At 33.8% G+C, this 14,301-nt stretch overlaps 1 protein-coding gene across 2 annotated transcripts in view; it reads right to left on the bottom strand.

Annotated features, from left to right (window-relative positions):
• Window positions 1-14,301, bottom strand: part of Nup98-96 (nuclear pore complex protein Nup98-96) — a 164,590-nt gene that overhangs the window by 95,277 nt on the left and 55,012 nt on the right. For both annotated transcript variants that reach the window (XM_089249609.1, XM_089249608.1), the window contains exons 11-12: window positions 3,575-3,811; window positions 1,197-1,263 (exon numbers count right to left, since the gene is read on the bottom strand). In XM_089249609.1, the coding sequence (XP_089105735.1) occupies window positions 1,197-1,263; window positions 3,575-3,811 (304 nt within the window). The remainder of the gene's footprint in view (window positions 1-1,196; window positions 1,264-3,574; window positions 3,812-14,301) is intronic.

Genomic DNA, 14,301 nt, shown 5'->3' with positions numbered 1-14,301 from the left:
AATGCTGTATGCAAAACAAATAGACACACAGAGGTAGAAATCTGAAAGAATGAATTGGGAAGAAATATGTTTCTGGTTGTGGCCGAAATCCAAAGTCACTCTGTGGAGTAACTGGGCTCTTAATGTATTAGCCAGACTATGGGCACTGGCCATAGTATTTACATATGTAAAAAAGGTGCACACATTTGATACCTTTTAATGAAAGCTGCAGAGTGGAAGAGACCCTTAACACAGTGAAAACATCAAAAGCATCAGATCACGAACTAGATAATCATGAAAACATAATTATGCAAACTCAACTTTGATCAGTGATGTAAAATATGTTTACATGTTATGGGCTTGGCAAATCGAAAAATTATTCAGAGACCAGCCAAATTTCTTAGGAGCCAAGGATGGTTTTTTAAAGAAAAATTGCTTTAAATAATATTTTTTCGACTTCTCTAGGACTTATTAACTTCTTCCCATGTTAAAAGACGTACTGAAATTTTATCAGAAAATTTTAAGTCATCTTTTTAATACAAATTTAGCAACCACATTTAAAAATTGTAGGCACCACAACAGCTTTTCTAGTCACCATGGCAACCTAGAGCACCTGGGATTTGTCAATCCCTGGTTTAAAGCATTGTACATAGACATTGCACGGATAATTAAAACATCAAAACCAATCCTGACCTCCCCCTGGGTAGCAGGTTATTGCCATTGAATGGAAAGATTTAGGAACTATGGCAAGCATGGATACACTGACACTTATTGATGAATTGCAACCTAGTGTGTAGTAAGAGCATTATCTAAAGTGTTTGTTAAAATTTTTGTCCAAGCAGTAGAATGTTCTCTGGAACTCGGTTGAAGTATTATTTAGCAAACCCTTCTTTTTACAAACTGCTTTCTCCAAAATACCTCAAGTGCATCAGAAGATTATCAATATCATATCATTTGCCATAAAATAAAAAAAATTAAAATCTAATGCTCTTGAAATATTACAGTTGAATCCCATTTTAACGAATACAGTTATTGTGTAAATCTCATTTTAACTAACACTTTTCTAATCCCCCAGATAAGTTTACATAGAAACAATGCAAAAAATCTGGAAATCCTTTGTAACAAAATTTAATGAAGTGATTTCGCTGGTCTCCTGAAATTTGTTATAACAGGATTTGACTGACTGAACTACAGTAGTTGTGAAACGATAGCCTTACTTTGTCATAGTTGCTGGAGGATTTGTTCCAAAATTGAAACTCTGGCCTGTAAAAGGCTGTCCAAATCCTATAAAAAAAGATTGTATCAAAATTTTAGTATTTCATTGAAGAAAAATTACATTAAAAAATTCATAGGTTGTTGAATTGAATATCGTATAAATATATGTTCTGAATATTTCAATTTCAAAAAGTCAGAACAAATATTTGTGAGGAATCTGGCCAATTTTAAAAACTGTCGAATAACTTTGAACTTTTAAAGCTTTTTTATGTCATTACATGGTCAGAAAAAAAAAATGATTCAAAAGTATGAAATGGACAGAATTAAACTTATTATCATTGTACAAGTACTAAAAATATGAGAAAAATAAAGAGAAAAATTTACCAAAGAGTCAAGTAAAAAAGGAACCATTCTGGTAAATGCTAGTAAAAATTAATATAAAAAACAAAATATTGAACTGATAGTACTGGATATATAAGATTCATGGAACAGAGGAGTGCAATTTAAATAAACTAGCTGATACCCGGCGACGTTGCTCGCCCTGTAAAAAATTTATTTATTTATATATATATCTTATTATATAATTATTTCTTAATCAAAACAAATTCTGCATCAAGTAAGAAAAAATTACTTTTATTTTTAAATATTTTAATTTTAAACTCGCTTGTGGATACACAATATTTTTTGTTTTTCCATCTGGTGTGTAGATGTACAAATTTTTGGGATTACCAACACGCGAACAGGCGACGTAAAGCTGTCCGTGAGAAATACAGGGCTCAAGCAGGTTGATACCTGCCACTGCTAACGACTGGCCTTGCGCTTTGTTGATTGCTCATGGCAAAAGCTATACGAATCGGGAACTGCGATCGCTTGAAAGTGAATGGCATTTCTTCAGTGATAATTGGGATACGTGGAACGAAGACATCTTCTCTCCTTTGTCACATCCAGTTAGAATCGTTGCTTCAATGATGTAATCGTTCACTTTCTTCACACAGAGTCTGTTGCCATTGCAGAGTCTCGGTGTCTCCAAATTTCTTAAAAGCATTATAGGTGCTCTGACTTTAAGGGTCAAATTGTGTGGTGGCACACCCGGAATATCCACAAAAAGAGTTCAGAAATTCCGCAGGATACAGAACTGTCTGCGCTATGTCTGTGACAGTGTTAACCGATTTGTAAGATGTGTCTCCCGGAATAATTTTTAGGATTTTTTCGTTGATCTTGTTCACACTATCATTTTTCAGTCCCAGAATCGCTCTCTCACAAAGCCAATCATGGTTTCGGTGATTCTGTTGAATGTTTGGGACGACTTTGTTTGCAAGTTCTTGAACTGAATTTAACAACTGGCAAAATCAATTTGGGAACGTAATCATTCCAATCTACGGGAATTCTTCCATTGTCAAGTTTGACCAAGTTTGATGTGAAAATGGTAGCAGTGCTGTTGAACTTGCATGTTGGTGGATAATGATAATGAAGCTAATTTTTTAGCTTCGTGCCAGTGTTGATAATTTGAGGCAAGCATTGAGTTCATCAGTTGACGTTGAACATTTTTAGTCCCAGTTTTGTCGTCGTAGTTGTTGTTCTTTGTTTCTAGCGACGTCATACGTCCAACTTGTGCAGCGAATATTATTCAAACGCCTTTTAAGCATTTTTTAAATTGAAACTATACCTATACAATGGGCCAGGGCGTAGCCAGAAATTTCGTTCGGGGGGGGGGGGGACCAAAGTGACAGAACAATGGATTTGGCCATCTTTTTCCCTTTTTTCGGTCATTTTCTCACATTTCGAGGGGGGGACCAGACCCCCAAGTCTCCCCCCGCTACGCCCTTGCAATGAGCGGGGTTGATGAGATAAAGGCCACATTATCACTTACAGGACACCCTGTATATAGGTTAGCAGAAATACCCGGCGCTTCCCGGGTTTTCTTCAATTACTGGGAGGATTGGAAAAGTGACAAACTGTTATAAAGGAATAAACTGTTATAATAACAGAATTAAAAGTGTGACAAACCATTGTAAAGGCATATATTCACGTCTGAAACGCATTGTTGGAAACCATGGTAACCAAAGTTAACATTCCGAAAGTAATTGTTGAGACCCCAAAATCATTGTTGCCCGACAGTTTTTCGCCCATTTCGGGCATTTGCCCAGCTCTGACGAACTTTTTTAAAGTAGCCTACGGTTCAATCCCGGACCTGTTTGGTATATATGCAAAATCTGGCGACGATCGGTCTAAAACTGTAGATTTGTATAAACAACATACATACATACTTTTGCATTTATATATAAGATTATAATTAAATTAAAAACCACATATTTTAATCTTAAAATAATTTCATATGAAAAGGTGCAATTTTATGCCAGCAAAAAACAAAAATACTAACCAAAGTTTGTTGAACCAGTGAATCCAAATCCTGTGTTCTTTGCTGCAGCAGACTGCCCAAACAAACCAGTGGTTCCTGTACCAGTATTCATTCCCAAAGTACCAAAGCCACCAGTGGAACCAAACCCAGTGCCAAATGTATTACCAAAGCCTGTACCTGTGGTCCCAAATGCAGTTGCACCAGGTTTATTTTGCCCAAACAGGTTTGTTCCAGTTGTTTGAGCAGCTCCAAAGGTACCTTAATTCAAACAATCAAAATTTTCAATTATTCACATCATGGGAAACCAAAAAAAAAAGTTAAAATAATTAAGGTTTAATAATTAAGAAAGAGGCAAAACAAGCAATTTTGATACAAATGCAGTAGTCTCAATAATCTGAGGTCAATGGGAGCCAAGGTAACCTAGGATTATAGCAAACTTGAATTGTCTAAAGAAAAATAAAAAATTGTCAGCTGTACTTAAAAAAAGACAAGCAAAACAATAACAAACTGATATGCCTACAGTGTACAACTGTACTTTTTATTCTTGAATAACTATTGATTTAAATTTTTATAATTAGAAGAAATTGCAATTTTTTTTAATGTTTTAATACAGTATATCTTTTTCTAGCATCAATGTCTAGCCACAGATTGCTATCAACTTCCTTCCCAATGATTGTACACAAGCCAAGCAATGTGAACAGTGCCACCGTCCAGCATGTAGTGATTTTGGGTCGCAAACATATATGAATTAAATGAACATAACATTAAAGAAATTTTCTGAAACATTTACATTATTTACTGAAATACAAATACAAGGCCACAACAGGCAAAATGCCCTATGAGATGGCTTTGAAAAAGAAGCCCATAACAAATATAGATGTCATATTTCTAAAATACAGCAACCCAATTAAAAAAAGTGATCATAAAAAATAAAAACTATATATACATGATAAAATATAATGCAATGCGCATAAAAAAATCAGACAATCATCAGTGTGTTTTCATGTCACAAATTCACTATAGAGCTTTCACTCACTAAAAACTCTGGCTTGAGGACCCGCCAAAGATCCAACAGCCCTTGCTCCACGATGTGGGGGGGGGGGGAGGTCATGTCCTTTCTATAGAAAACCAATATTGTTCTTATCAATTCAAGAGGACTCCCTACTGTCGTAGTTTACTAGTCTCTCCTCTAGGAATTATCATGTGATAGTAAGAACACTACTTTAGGGCAAACATTACAGATGTTGAAAGGTCCAGACAAGCAAAGAAAGAAGTTCTTTTTTGTTCTTCCAGTCTAAATAGCTTTTTTGCTTCACCCATATAATGTCTGCCCCAATGTAGGAGGCATGCTACTTATTGACATTGTTTTTTGTTGCTACTCACCCATCCATACCACTGAGGCAAAAAAAGTAGGAATAAAACATGAGATAGAAGAAAAAATATTGAATGCCACAGCTTCTCCAAAGCCTAGATTTTAGGGGGGGGGGGAATTATCTCTGCAGAATCAAAGAAATCAGACCCTCACTCAAATTTTGACTTTTTCGGGACTTTAGTGACCTTTTCTTATTCCGTGACTTTTCTAGGAATGTGACTTTCCCATGATGGTAGACACCCTGTACAATGATCTCTCACTTATACACCCTTTTACTTATACGTTTCCTTCAGTTATAAGACAATTTTCTACACTCCCGCTCAAAGATATGTGTAAATAAAATAATGCTATTCACTTATACACTACTTGCACTTATCTTTTTTCTTTATTCCTTTCCACAGATGTATAAATGAAAGATCACTCTATTTCGAAAAAGAATAAATTATTTTTTAGTTTTAGTACCCATATTCCTTGATTTATTATGATTTTACTTACAGGGGTGGGAAGTGACTAAGTCCATTTCCGAGCAGCAAAATTCAGGATTCGGAGCAGATATTTATAAATTGGAGCAGTGAAACTAGTAAGAATATTTTTGTTAACCCTCGACCCTTTTCAAAATAAAACTGCACTGTCTTTTGTTATCAAACATCTTTTTGTCAGCTTGATTTTTGTTTTTGGTGTTTTAGGCTTTTGACACCTTGTTTGAAAAAGTGGCAGTCATAAAATTTTTTGCACCCGTCTATTTAAGATAATTTTTGCTTACTGAGGGCACTATTTGCTGCCTTGAACAGCAGCACTTCAAATTAGCTAAAATTTTTTCCTAAGTTTTTAATTTTTTTATACTTGGAAAGAAATTGCTGCAAAATGGGAGAGAATTTCGGAAGAATCAACACGATGTCTGACGATTCAGCACTCATTATCTGGAGAGATTGGCAATTTGACACTCGTTATTTGGCGAGATTGGAGTTTAACGCTCGTTATTCGGCAACATTGGCGATTTAACGCTCGTTATTCTGCAAAGTTTCTAAACTAACATTCGTAATTCAGCGGACATGCGCTTTTTTACTCCCGGAATGAAAATGTTTTTCACGAAACATCGGGATTTAACACAATGATGATCGACTACAGTAATTTCTGCTGCTTCCAGTGGTGACTTGTATTTTAAACGGAAACACTCGCATTTGCACTTTAAAGCTGAAAGACATTGCAACCCATCTTCAGTTCCACGATCACGGACAATATCGGAGTTTCGCGATGGAAAGCCCGATGAGGGGGCGATAGTTTAAGTACAGTGGAACAAAACACGTTCTTCTCGGAAAGAATCGTTTCGTGGCTAGCAGGAACAAAAAATTTTGGCGTCCTTTCCAAAATTCCGAGCATACTGAAGCGAAATTCGCTATTTGGCGCAGAAAAATATGGAAACACGCTATTGGAGCAGGATGGCGCAAGATATTAGTTGCGCCGCAGAGTTCCCAACCCTGTACTTAAAATTATGGAACTAACCTTTTAAAATCAGAGATTTGTTTGTTTCTTTCTTACAGTGAAATCTGCATAAAACGGAACGTCAAGAGACCAGATTCACCGTCTTATTTATTAAGATATTTATTAAGATTATTTTCCGTTACAGAAAGGTTTCCATTTTATAAAGATGCTCACTAGAGATGCGAGATGAGAATATTCTCGGAGAATGTGAATATTCTGAGAATATTCTCCTGCATGTAAAAATTGGAGAATTGAGAATATAAATTTTTCTTTCAAATAATTTAAATTTTTTTACTAATTTTGTTTATATTGTGAAATATAAATCAGTTTTCATTGCCTGAAGCATTTACAACAAAACAATTTTTGGTACAATCGCCCCCTAACGACAACTTTAGTTCGAGAATATTCTACAGGTCATTATGAGAGGTTTTAAAAGTTTGGTTATAAAGATTTTAGAAACCATTAGATTAAAACCCTAAAAAATTATTTTAAAATTAGATAAATTTTCAGAAATAAGTGCACAACAAAAGAAATTAAATCGAAGTCGATTAATAAAGGAAGCAATTATACAATCACCTTCATTCCAAGAAGATGCAGAACTTGTTTTTTCAATGCACATGCACTTAAATATACTGTATCACTCACATTTCTTTAAAAGTTGTGTAATTCAGCCATGTCGGTTTAATTTTCTTGCTTTCAAACTTTAATATTGTGGGTCTACAAACTTCAATATACCCATCTTCTTGACGGGAAGAGAGACAGGGACAGAGAATATTCTCTCACTATTATAAATTACTATAGAATTTTCTTATCAAAAATAATTATTATTCTCAAGTTATTTATCGAGATTATTATAATACATACTATTACATATATTCTTGATAATACTCTCTGGATAGATTTCGTTAGCTGAAGAATACTCTCATCGAGGACAATATTCGAAAATATTCTCTGGAAGGACTATTATTAATAACTTCAGAATAATTCTTATTATTTTCTATAAGAATATTCCCCAGTAATTTATGAAAGTAGTCCTTCCAGAGAATATTCTCAAGGATATTATATGTAACTATATTATAAATAACAAGAGAATATTCTCATCAAGAACTTATAAGAATATTCTGAAGTTATTTATAATAGTAGTCCTAGAAAAGAATATTCTCGAATATTGTCCTCGATGAGAATATTCTCCAAAAGATTATTCTCGAGAATTTTACATCTCTAATGATCACAAAAACATTCAGTATTTTTTTTTTCTATCATGCAAAACTTAAATTTTGTGAATATCATCCAAAATACCATTGACCAACGAATATTAAATATTGACATGCATATTACCGTATTTTGAATTTTTTCATGTTATTTTAAATTACTACACATTTGAAATTTCATACTTAATGCACAAATAGTTAAACTTCATTATAAAATGCTCTCCTGGATAGCAAAATAATAAACACTTAAGTCAAAAGTGAAAAAAAAATTTATACATTACTTAGTTACAAATAATCTAGAAATACTAGGAATACATACTTTTTTCAAAATAGTGACAATTAGATCAAATACAAATACAAACGCCACAACAGGCAAATTGCCCAACGAGGTGGCTGACTTAAGAACATCATGGATCCCCGAGTCATTTTTTGGAGGCCCTACCTACTACTGCTACACCACACATGCACCCCGCCCACACCCCCCCCCCTTCGCGGAACCCCCCCAACGAATCGGTACATGCGGGAATATGCGTGTACGTGTAGTGAAACCTGACGTGAACCACCAATAACCTTTGTGAAATAAAGATTAAACATTTTTCTGGCCATATTCATCTATACTTGAATTATTTTTTGAAATAATCAAGTACAGTTTTCTGTACAAGGGTCATTCTCACAATATGGTTTTCTGCAAGCATTTGCGTGTTGTTTATCATATTCAAAAGTTCCATGTCATTTTTATAAGTTGCAAAGCCCTGTAAATTCGTACTGAACTGCATGTTTGTGTGAGTATCACAAGATACTTTTCTGCAACTGTGTTGGATTTCTCTCCTTCATCACTGCTGCTTTCATCAGTAAGCTGCCCCAGAATAGCAGTTTTGATACAGTTTTCATATGGTGCTGCCATAGTTAATTCATCATCCACTGTTACAAGTCTACTGCATTCAATCCTACTTTTGCTGCATCTGATAAGTCCTGTAGATTATGAATTTTGTGATTGACTGATTCTTCTATTGAATTAATTTCTCCAAGAATGTTTGCTTTCACAAAAAAGAGTTATGGTTTCATTATCAACTTTTTTCCATGCTTGTGAACTACTACATCAAGTATGTTGATAGATTTTGTTAACCGACTGTCGGTTCAAGGTGTTGACACAAAACTATTTTAAAAATGCTTTGTCTCTAGGATGCTTCAAAAAGGTTCTGGCTATTTTTCCTTTTCCCCCATACACATAACAGGACACCAAGGCCTCTTTGTCAGGTTTATTGTTTTGCACTGCCCAAATAGTGACAGATGTCTGCAGTATTCTTGGAACGCTCATTGTATTAAGTCTTTTGATTGATCCCATCTTTTTACTCTACTCCTCTCTTCAGGTATTTTTCACTTTTTTCTGGTAAATATTGTATCTCTGCTCAGAAAAAGAGCTGTTTGCACTAATTGAAACTTCAACGTCTAGATTGTTTATTTAATTTATGGTGTAAACTTAATAATTGCATTTATAGTGCAATTAGTGATATTTTATTAATTTCAAACAGAAAAAAAGTCTTCGTTCGTAAAAAGTTAAAGCAATAAAAACATTCACTACTACGAGAAGTATCCTTTTCAATACTTTAATAATTTGTAAATGTTTGAGGGAATAAAGTAAAAAAATCATTATAACCAAGCATTTTTCTCGAAAATTTTTTTATCAGAGGCAGATTAACGATTTTGCCACCAAGTGGGCAGTACACTGTACAAATTTTGATGCTCTTCACTCATTCTAGTCTAATTTTCTTGACCACTGATTCCAGAAATTTGCCGCTCTTGGCTACAGCTCGCTTATCTACCCTCCTCTGTACATATACACATCTCTCTCCAAATTACTCTTTTGGTTGCTCATATTCTTCCATACCCTCTTGATCAATCATTTAATTTTCCACTCACTGACCTCGTTCTAAAACCTACCAAACTCTGTGGTGCCCCCATCATACATATTTTGAACAAGCAGCTCTGTTCCACTTAGCAAATTGAGCACAGGTAATCAGTAGCTTAGATAAAATGAATGACAAAATTATATTTTATATGTTCTAGACTCTTACGTTGAAAAATTGCTAATTGTGATTAATATTGTTCTAATTATTGTAATAAATTCATGTTTAAAAATAAAACATTGTAATATGCAAAAAAGTAAGTTTTTTGTCATGTTGTATACCTATTGTGTTCAAAACATTATCAAACAGCATTAATTTAGGTTTTTGATAGTTTTCAATAGTTTAAACCAGTTTTTGATGTCAAAAACCCGACCCTGATGTTAAGGGGGGAAGAAAAAAGGTAAAATATGTTCACAGCCATTTAGAAGCAGATATTCTGCATCATGTTTTTACGTTCAGAATCATTTGGAAAGAATTTTTTTACACATATTTTTAAGTGCAGATTCATCGGTCGGTTAATTCCGATAAACTTGGTCATCTTTGCCAGCAGTGGTTGCATTACAATGCTCCAGTAATTTATTTTCACTTTGCGAATCGCTCCTTGATTCATTGGCTGTGTAATACTAGTTGTGCCAGGTGGGCAAAAAGCCGGTCTAACAGCAGAAAGTGCAATGTGAAGATGACAAGTCGCATCGTCAAGAAATAGCAGAGAACCTGCCATTTTTGTTTCTTCACTCAGGCATTAAAGGCAATAAGCCACTCTTCCATGATTTTAGCTGTCGTCTACGCTTTTTTGTTTGTCGCTTCCATTCAACTGGTAAATGTTTAGGATTTATATTCTTGAAATAATGTGGTTATGATAGATTTATCAATAACCAGAGGTTTTCCCTTTTTTCTCCAGTCATAAAAGCACACAAAAACCCAGTAAATTGTTTCTTTGACCATTTGCCTCCAGCACAACTTTCTCAATTTGAGATGTTCTACAAGGACAAGAAAAAAAGTTTGGTAGGGTTTTGTAGAACAATTCGGTTTTATCTCCATTTGCTGTGTCTTTAACATTATATCCTTCAATTAAATTCAGAAGTTTTCCCTCCAATTGTTTACAGTCTCAGGGTCAACATCAGCAGCTTCACCACATACTTCCTTGAATTTTATTGAATGTCGTTTTCGAAAACTTTCCAGCCACCCATTCGATGCGTGGAAATCTTCCTTCCCAAGTTGTTTAGCAATTTTTTTTCACTTCAGCTTGAACCATTGGCCCAGATATTGGCAGTTTTCTAGATCTGGCATGCACAAACCATTCCATGGTTCATACTCTTTGAAGGTAAAACAATTCAAGGACTATTGAAGTACTTTTCCAGGAAAAATTTTAAAATTCAAGGACATTCATGTATTTGTTAAAACCATGATTTTTTACAAAAATGAAATAACCGATTTTTTAATTTATATTCAACAGTTACTCATTTTTAATTTTGAAGTGCTAACTTTTAAAGATATATAACTTTTTAAAACAATTATAATTCTTATTTCAACTTGCAGGCAATGTCAAGTTCTAAAGGTCTTGCTTTCAAAAAAAGCCATTGTAGTTTAGTATGCACAAATGACATTTAAGCAGAAATCATTTTATGTTTGAAACAGTATTGAACTTTGCCTTTTATAAAAAAAAATTAAAAAGCATGTAATCATATATCTAGAGTAACTATATGAACTGTATTTTCTGGAACATTCCCACATTTTCATGTAATTTTGGCATTCCCAACTTTTTCATGAAAAAATGTCCCATTATTTACCATATAGTTTCAACAAAGCCTATTGAAATTTTTATTCTTTACTGAAATTAAAATTATTTTCCCACTCCTATGAATTATATAATTTTAAATAATGTCATGTTAATGTTTCCCCCCCCCCCCCCATAGAATCCATTTAAATGTACTGCTTCAATTAAATAGTGCGCTATTTTCTGCCTTTGGTGTTTTTTTGCAATTTTAACAATAATTGGCAACTTTGCTTACCTTGTTATTTTTGGTGACAATTGATGATTTTCCGTATCTTTATCGAGGAAATATGGTCAGCCCATGCCACATATATAAAACTGACATTCATTAATTCAATAGTTTAAAATATTTTGAAGCAATATCTAAAGCGCAGTGTTTTGCTGCCAGATTTTAGGCAACATCTTTTTGAGCATAGAAATACCTCAGGTATGTGTGACAATGCCCTGTTTTGAAAATTGTCACATAATTCAGGAGTGGAAAACGGAAATTTTATTTTTGTAGCAGAATTTATCAGTTTTGTAGCACTTTAAAATTTTGGCAGTAAATAAAATACACAGTTTTTATATACATATACGCGGTAGCATACGCAAGATTACTTTTTACTTCAAAAAAGTTATCTCAGCTCAGAAAAAGGGGGGGGTGTCTCCCCCCCCCCCCTCCCCCACACGACAAGGTACAAAACACAGATTTCCTCTAGAAGAAATACTTCTTTTTAAATTTTCAAATCATAAAAAAATTGAGACTTCATATTTATATTTTTATTCTCTACAATATCAACAAATGAGAGGCTAACATGGTATTACAGATTTTAGAAATAATTCCAAAAAGAATGTTTTTAGATTTATCTTGTAGACCTAGTAATCACTAATTTAAAAAAAATCACTAAAGGAGATACTTAAAACTCATTAGAAAAAGTAATTACTTTTCTTGTTTTTGCAGCTGATGCAAGTCTAAAAGTTGCGCTTTTGTTCTCTTCAGCTTCAAAAATTTTTGAACGTTTGATCTTGTTTCTTTCACTAGAATTTGCCCATTTCATATTTAAAATGATGAGTGTTTCTTTTTAAGTTCGCTCTTGATCATTATCTCAGTTTGATTCAACCTACTTTGAGATGACTTCTTTTCTGAGTCATTCTTAGAATATTTATTCGAAATTCTCAGAAATTTAAATATAGTGATTATAAAAACTATAAACTTAAATTATTTTTAACGTAAACTATAGAAATAAAAACTGTAGGATAATGATTAAACTATTAGACATTTATAATACAATGATTATTTTTTCACAAAAAATTCTATCTGAGTACATCTGTTTTCATTATCTATTTTTCACTGATTTGTGATTACTCCTTGTGTATTTTATTTTTAAGCATCTTTAACAGATTTCTGGTCTGTCGTTTTGTTTCCAAGTTTTCTATTATTCATTTTCTACTATTCGTTCTCTTGACATGTCATTTCCGTTTACATCATTCACCAGCATGTTTAGTGTTCAATGGAAAATAGCTTCCAGATAAGCATTAATTAAAATTGCTTTGTCTAGACCATTGTTGTGGTTGGTTTCAAAGGAACGAAAAGATAATTCATGTAAGTGTTGCACTTGTTATGCATTCAAGTGCTGCCATCTATCTTCCAAATCAAAAATTAGAATGAAAAAGAAAAAAATTTCTGTAAATTTTGAACAATAGCTTTATTGGATGGAATAATTTTCAGAAATCATTGTAATTTTTGATTCATTTCATCTAGCTGGAACACAACGCAGATAGTATACAAGTATACAATAAATATGTGTACGTTTATGAAATAAGTGAATATAAAGCCCAGGATAAGAGCTGACTGAACTGCCAATGTTATTTTTCACCATATTACTCATGGCATATACAAATCTGAGTTTCCCCCAGTTAATTTTACTCATGCTGCTTATATGCCAGAGAGGCACCAAAATGATGTCTTGAACAGGTGAGAATTTTGTCTCAAGCCTTCCTGCTCCTTCACATAGTGCACAGGGGCTATTATATATAACTATACATATAAAATTGATTTTCTGTGTGTGCATGTTCTCCATAAAAAATCTACAATTTTAGAGCAATTGCCACCAAATTTTGCATATATATACCAAATGGGACCAGATTTGAACGATAGGCTACTTTAAAATTTCGCCAGAGCAGGGAAAATGTCCCAAATGGGCAAAAATCTGTCGGGCAACAATGGTTTTTGAGCCTCAACAATCACTTTCTAAACGTTTACTTTGGTTACTGTGGTTCCTAGCAATGCGTTTCAGATATGTATATGCCTTTACAACGGTTTGTCACTTCTTTAATCCTGTTAGTATAATGTATATGCATAATAGTAGTTTATGCCTTTATAATGGTTTGCCACATTTTCAATACTCTTAGTACAAATAATACAAATACAAATACAACGACACAACAGGCAAATTGCCCAACGAGGTGGCTGACTTAAGAACATCATGGATCCCCCGAGCCCCTACCTACTACTGCTACACCCCACGCGGAACCCCCCCAACGAATCGGTAAATGCGGGAATGTGCGTGTACGTGTAGTGCAACCTGACGTATAGTTTGTTTCTGTGTAATGCTTGTTATGTGTAATGAGGCTTTTAGGATAGACGTCATAATCATCATCAGCATTGGTTTGAGGGTCAGGAAATCATAGAATCAGTGTTAAAATCATGAAATCAGAATACAGTAAAATTGCTGATTTTACTGTAAAAATGTGGAAATTTTGTGGGGTTTTCTGTCACATTAAGGAAAAATTTTGTTTTTGGTGCAAGATGGTGCCGAATTGAAGAATTTCTGCATTTTTGTAGCAGAATGTAACAAACAAGGGAAAATTGTCAAAATTGTAGCAGACATCTGAAATTGTAGCAGTTTGTAGCAGATTTTCCAATAGCAAACTTTTTTGTTATCTCTGTGACACTTAAATTTTACTTCTCTTTTGCATCGATGACCTCAATTTTTGTGTTCAAATCCAAGACGTGTTTCTTG

The sequence above is a fragment of the Pholcus phalangioides genome, unplaced genomic scaffold (genome assembly GCF_987345545.1).
Source record: "Pholcus phalangioides strain wild (caught in Gottingen) unplaced genomic scaffold, Ppha-v1.0 ptg000022l_1, whole genome shotgun sequence".
Classification (NCBI taxonomy): domain Eukaryota; kingdom Metazoa; phylum Arthropoda; class Arachnida; order Araneae; family Pholcidae; genus Pholcus; species Pholcus phalangioides.
Note: the sequence above shows the minus strand (reverse complement) of the source record. Positions and strands in the feature narration are given on the sequence as shown.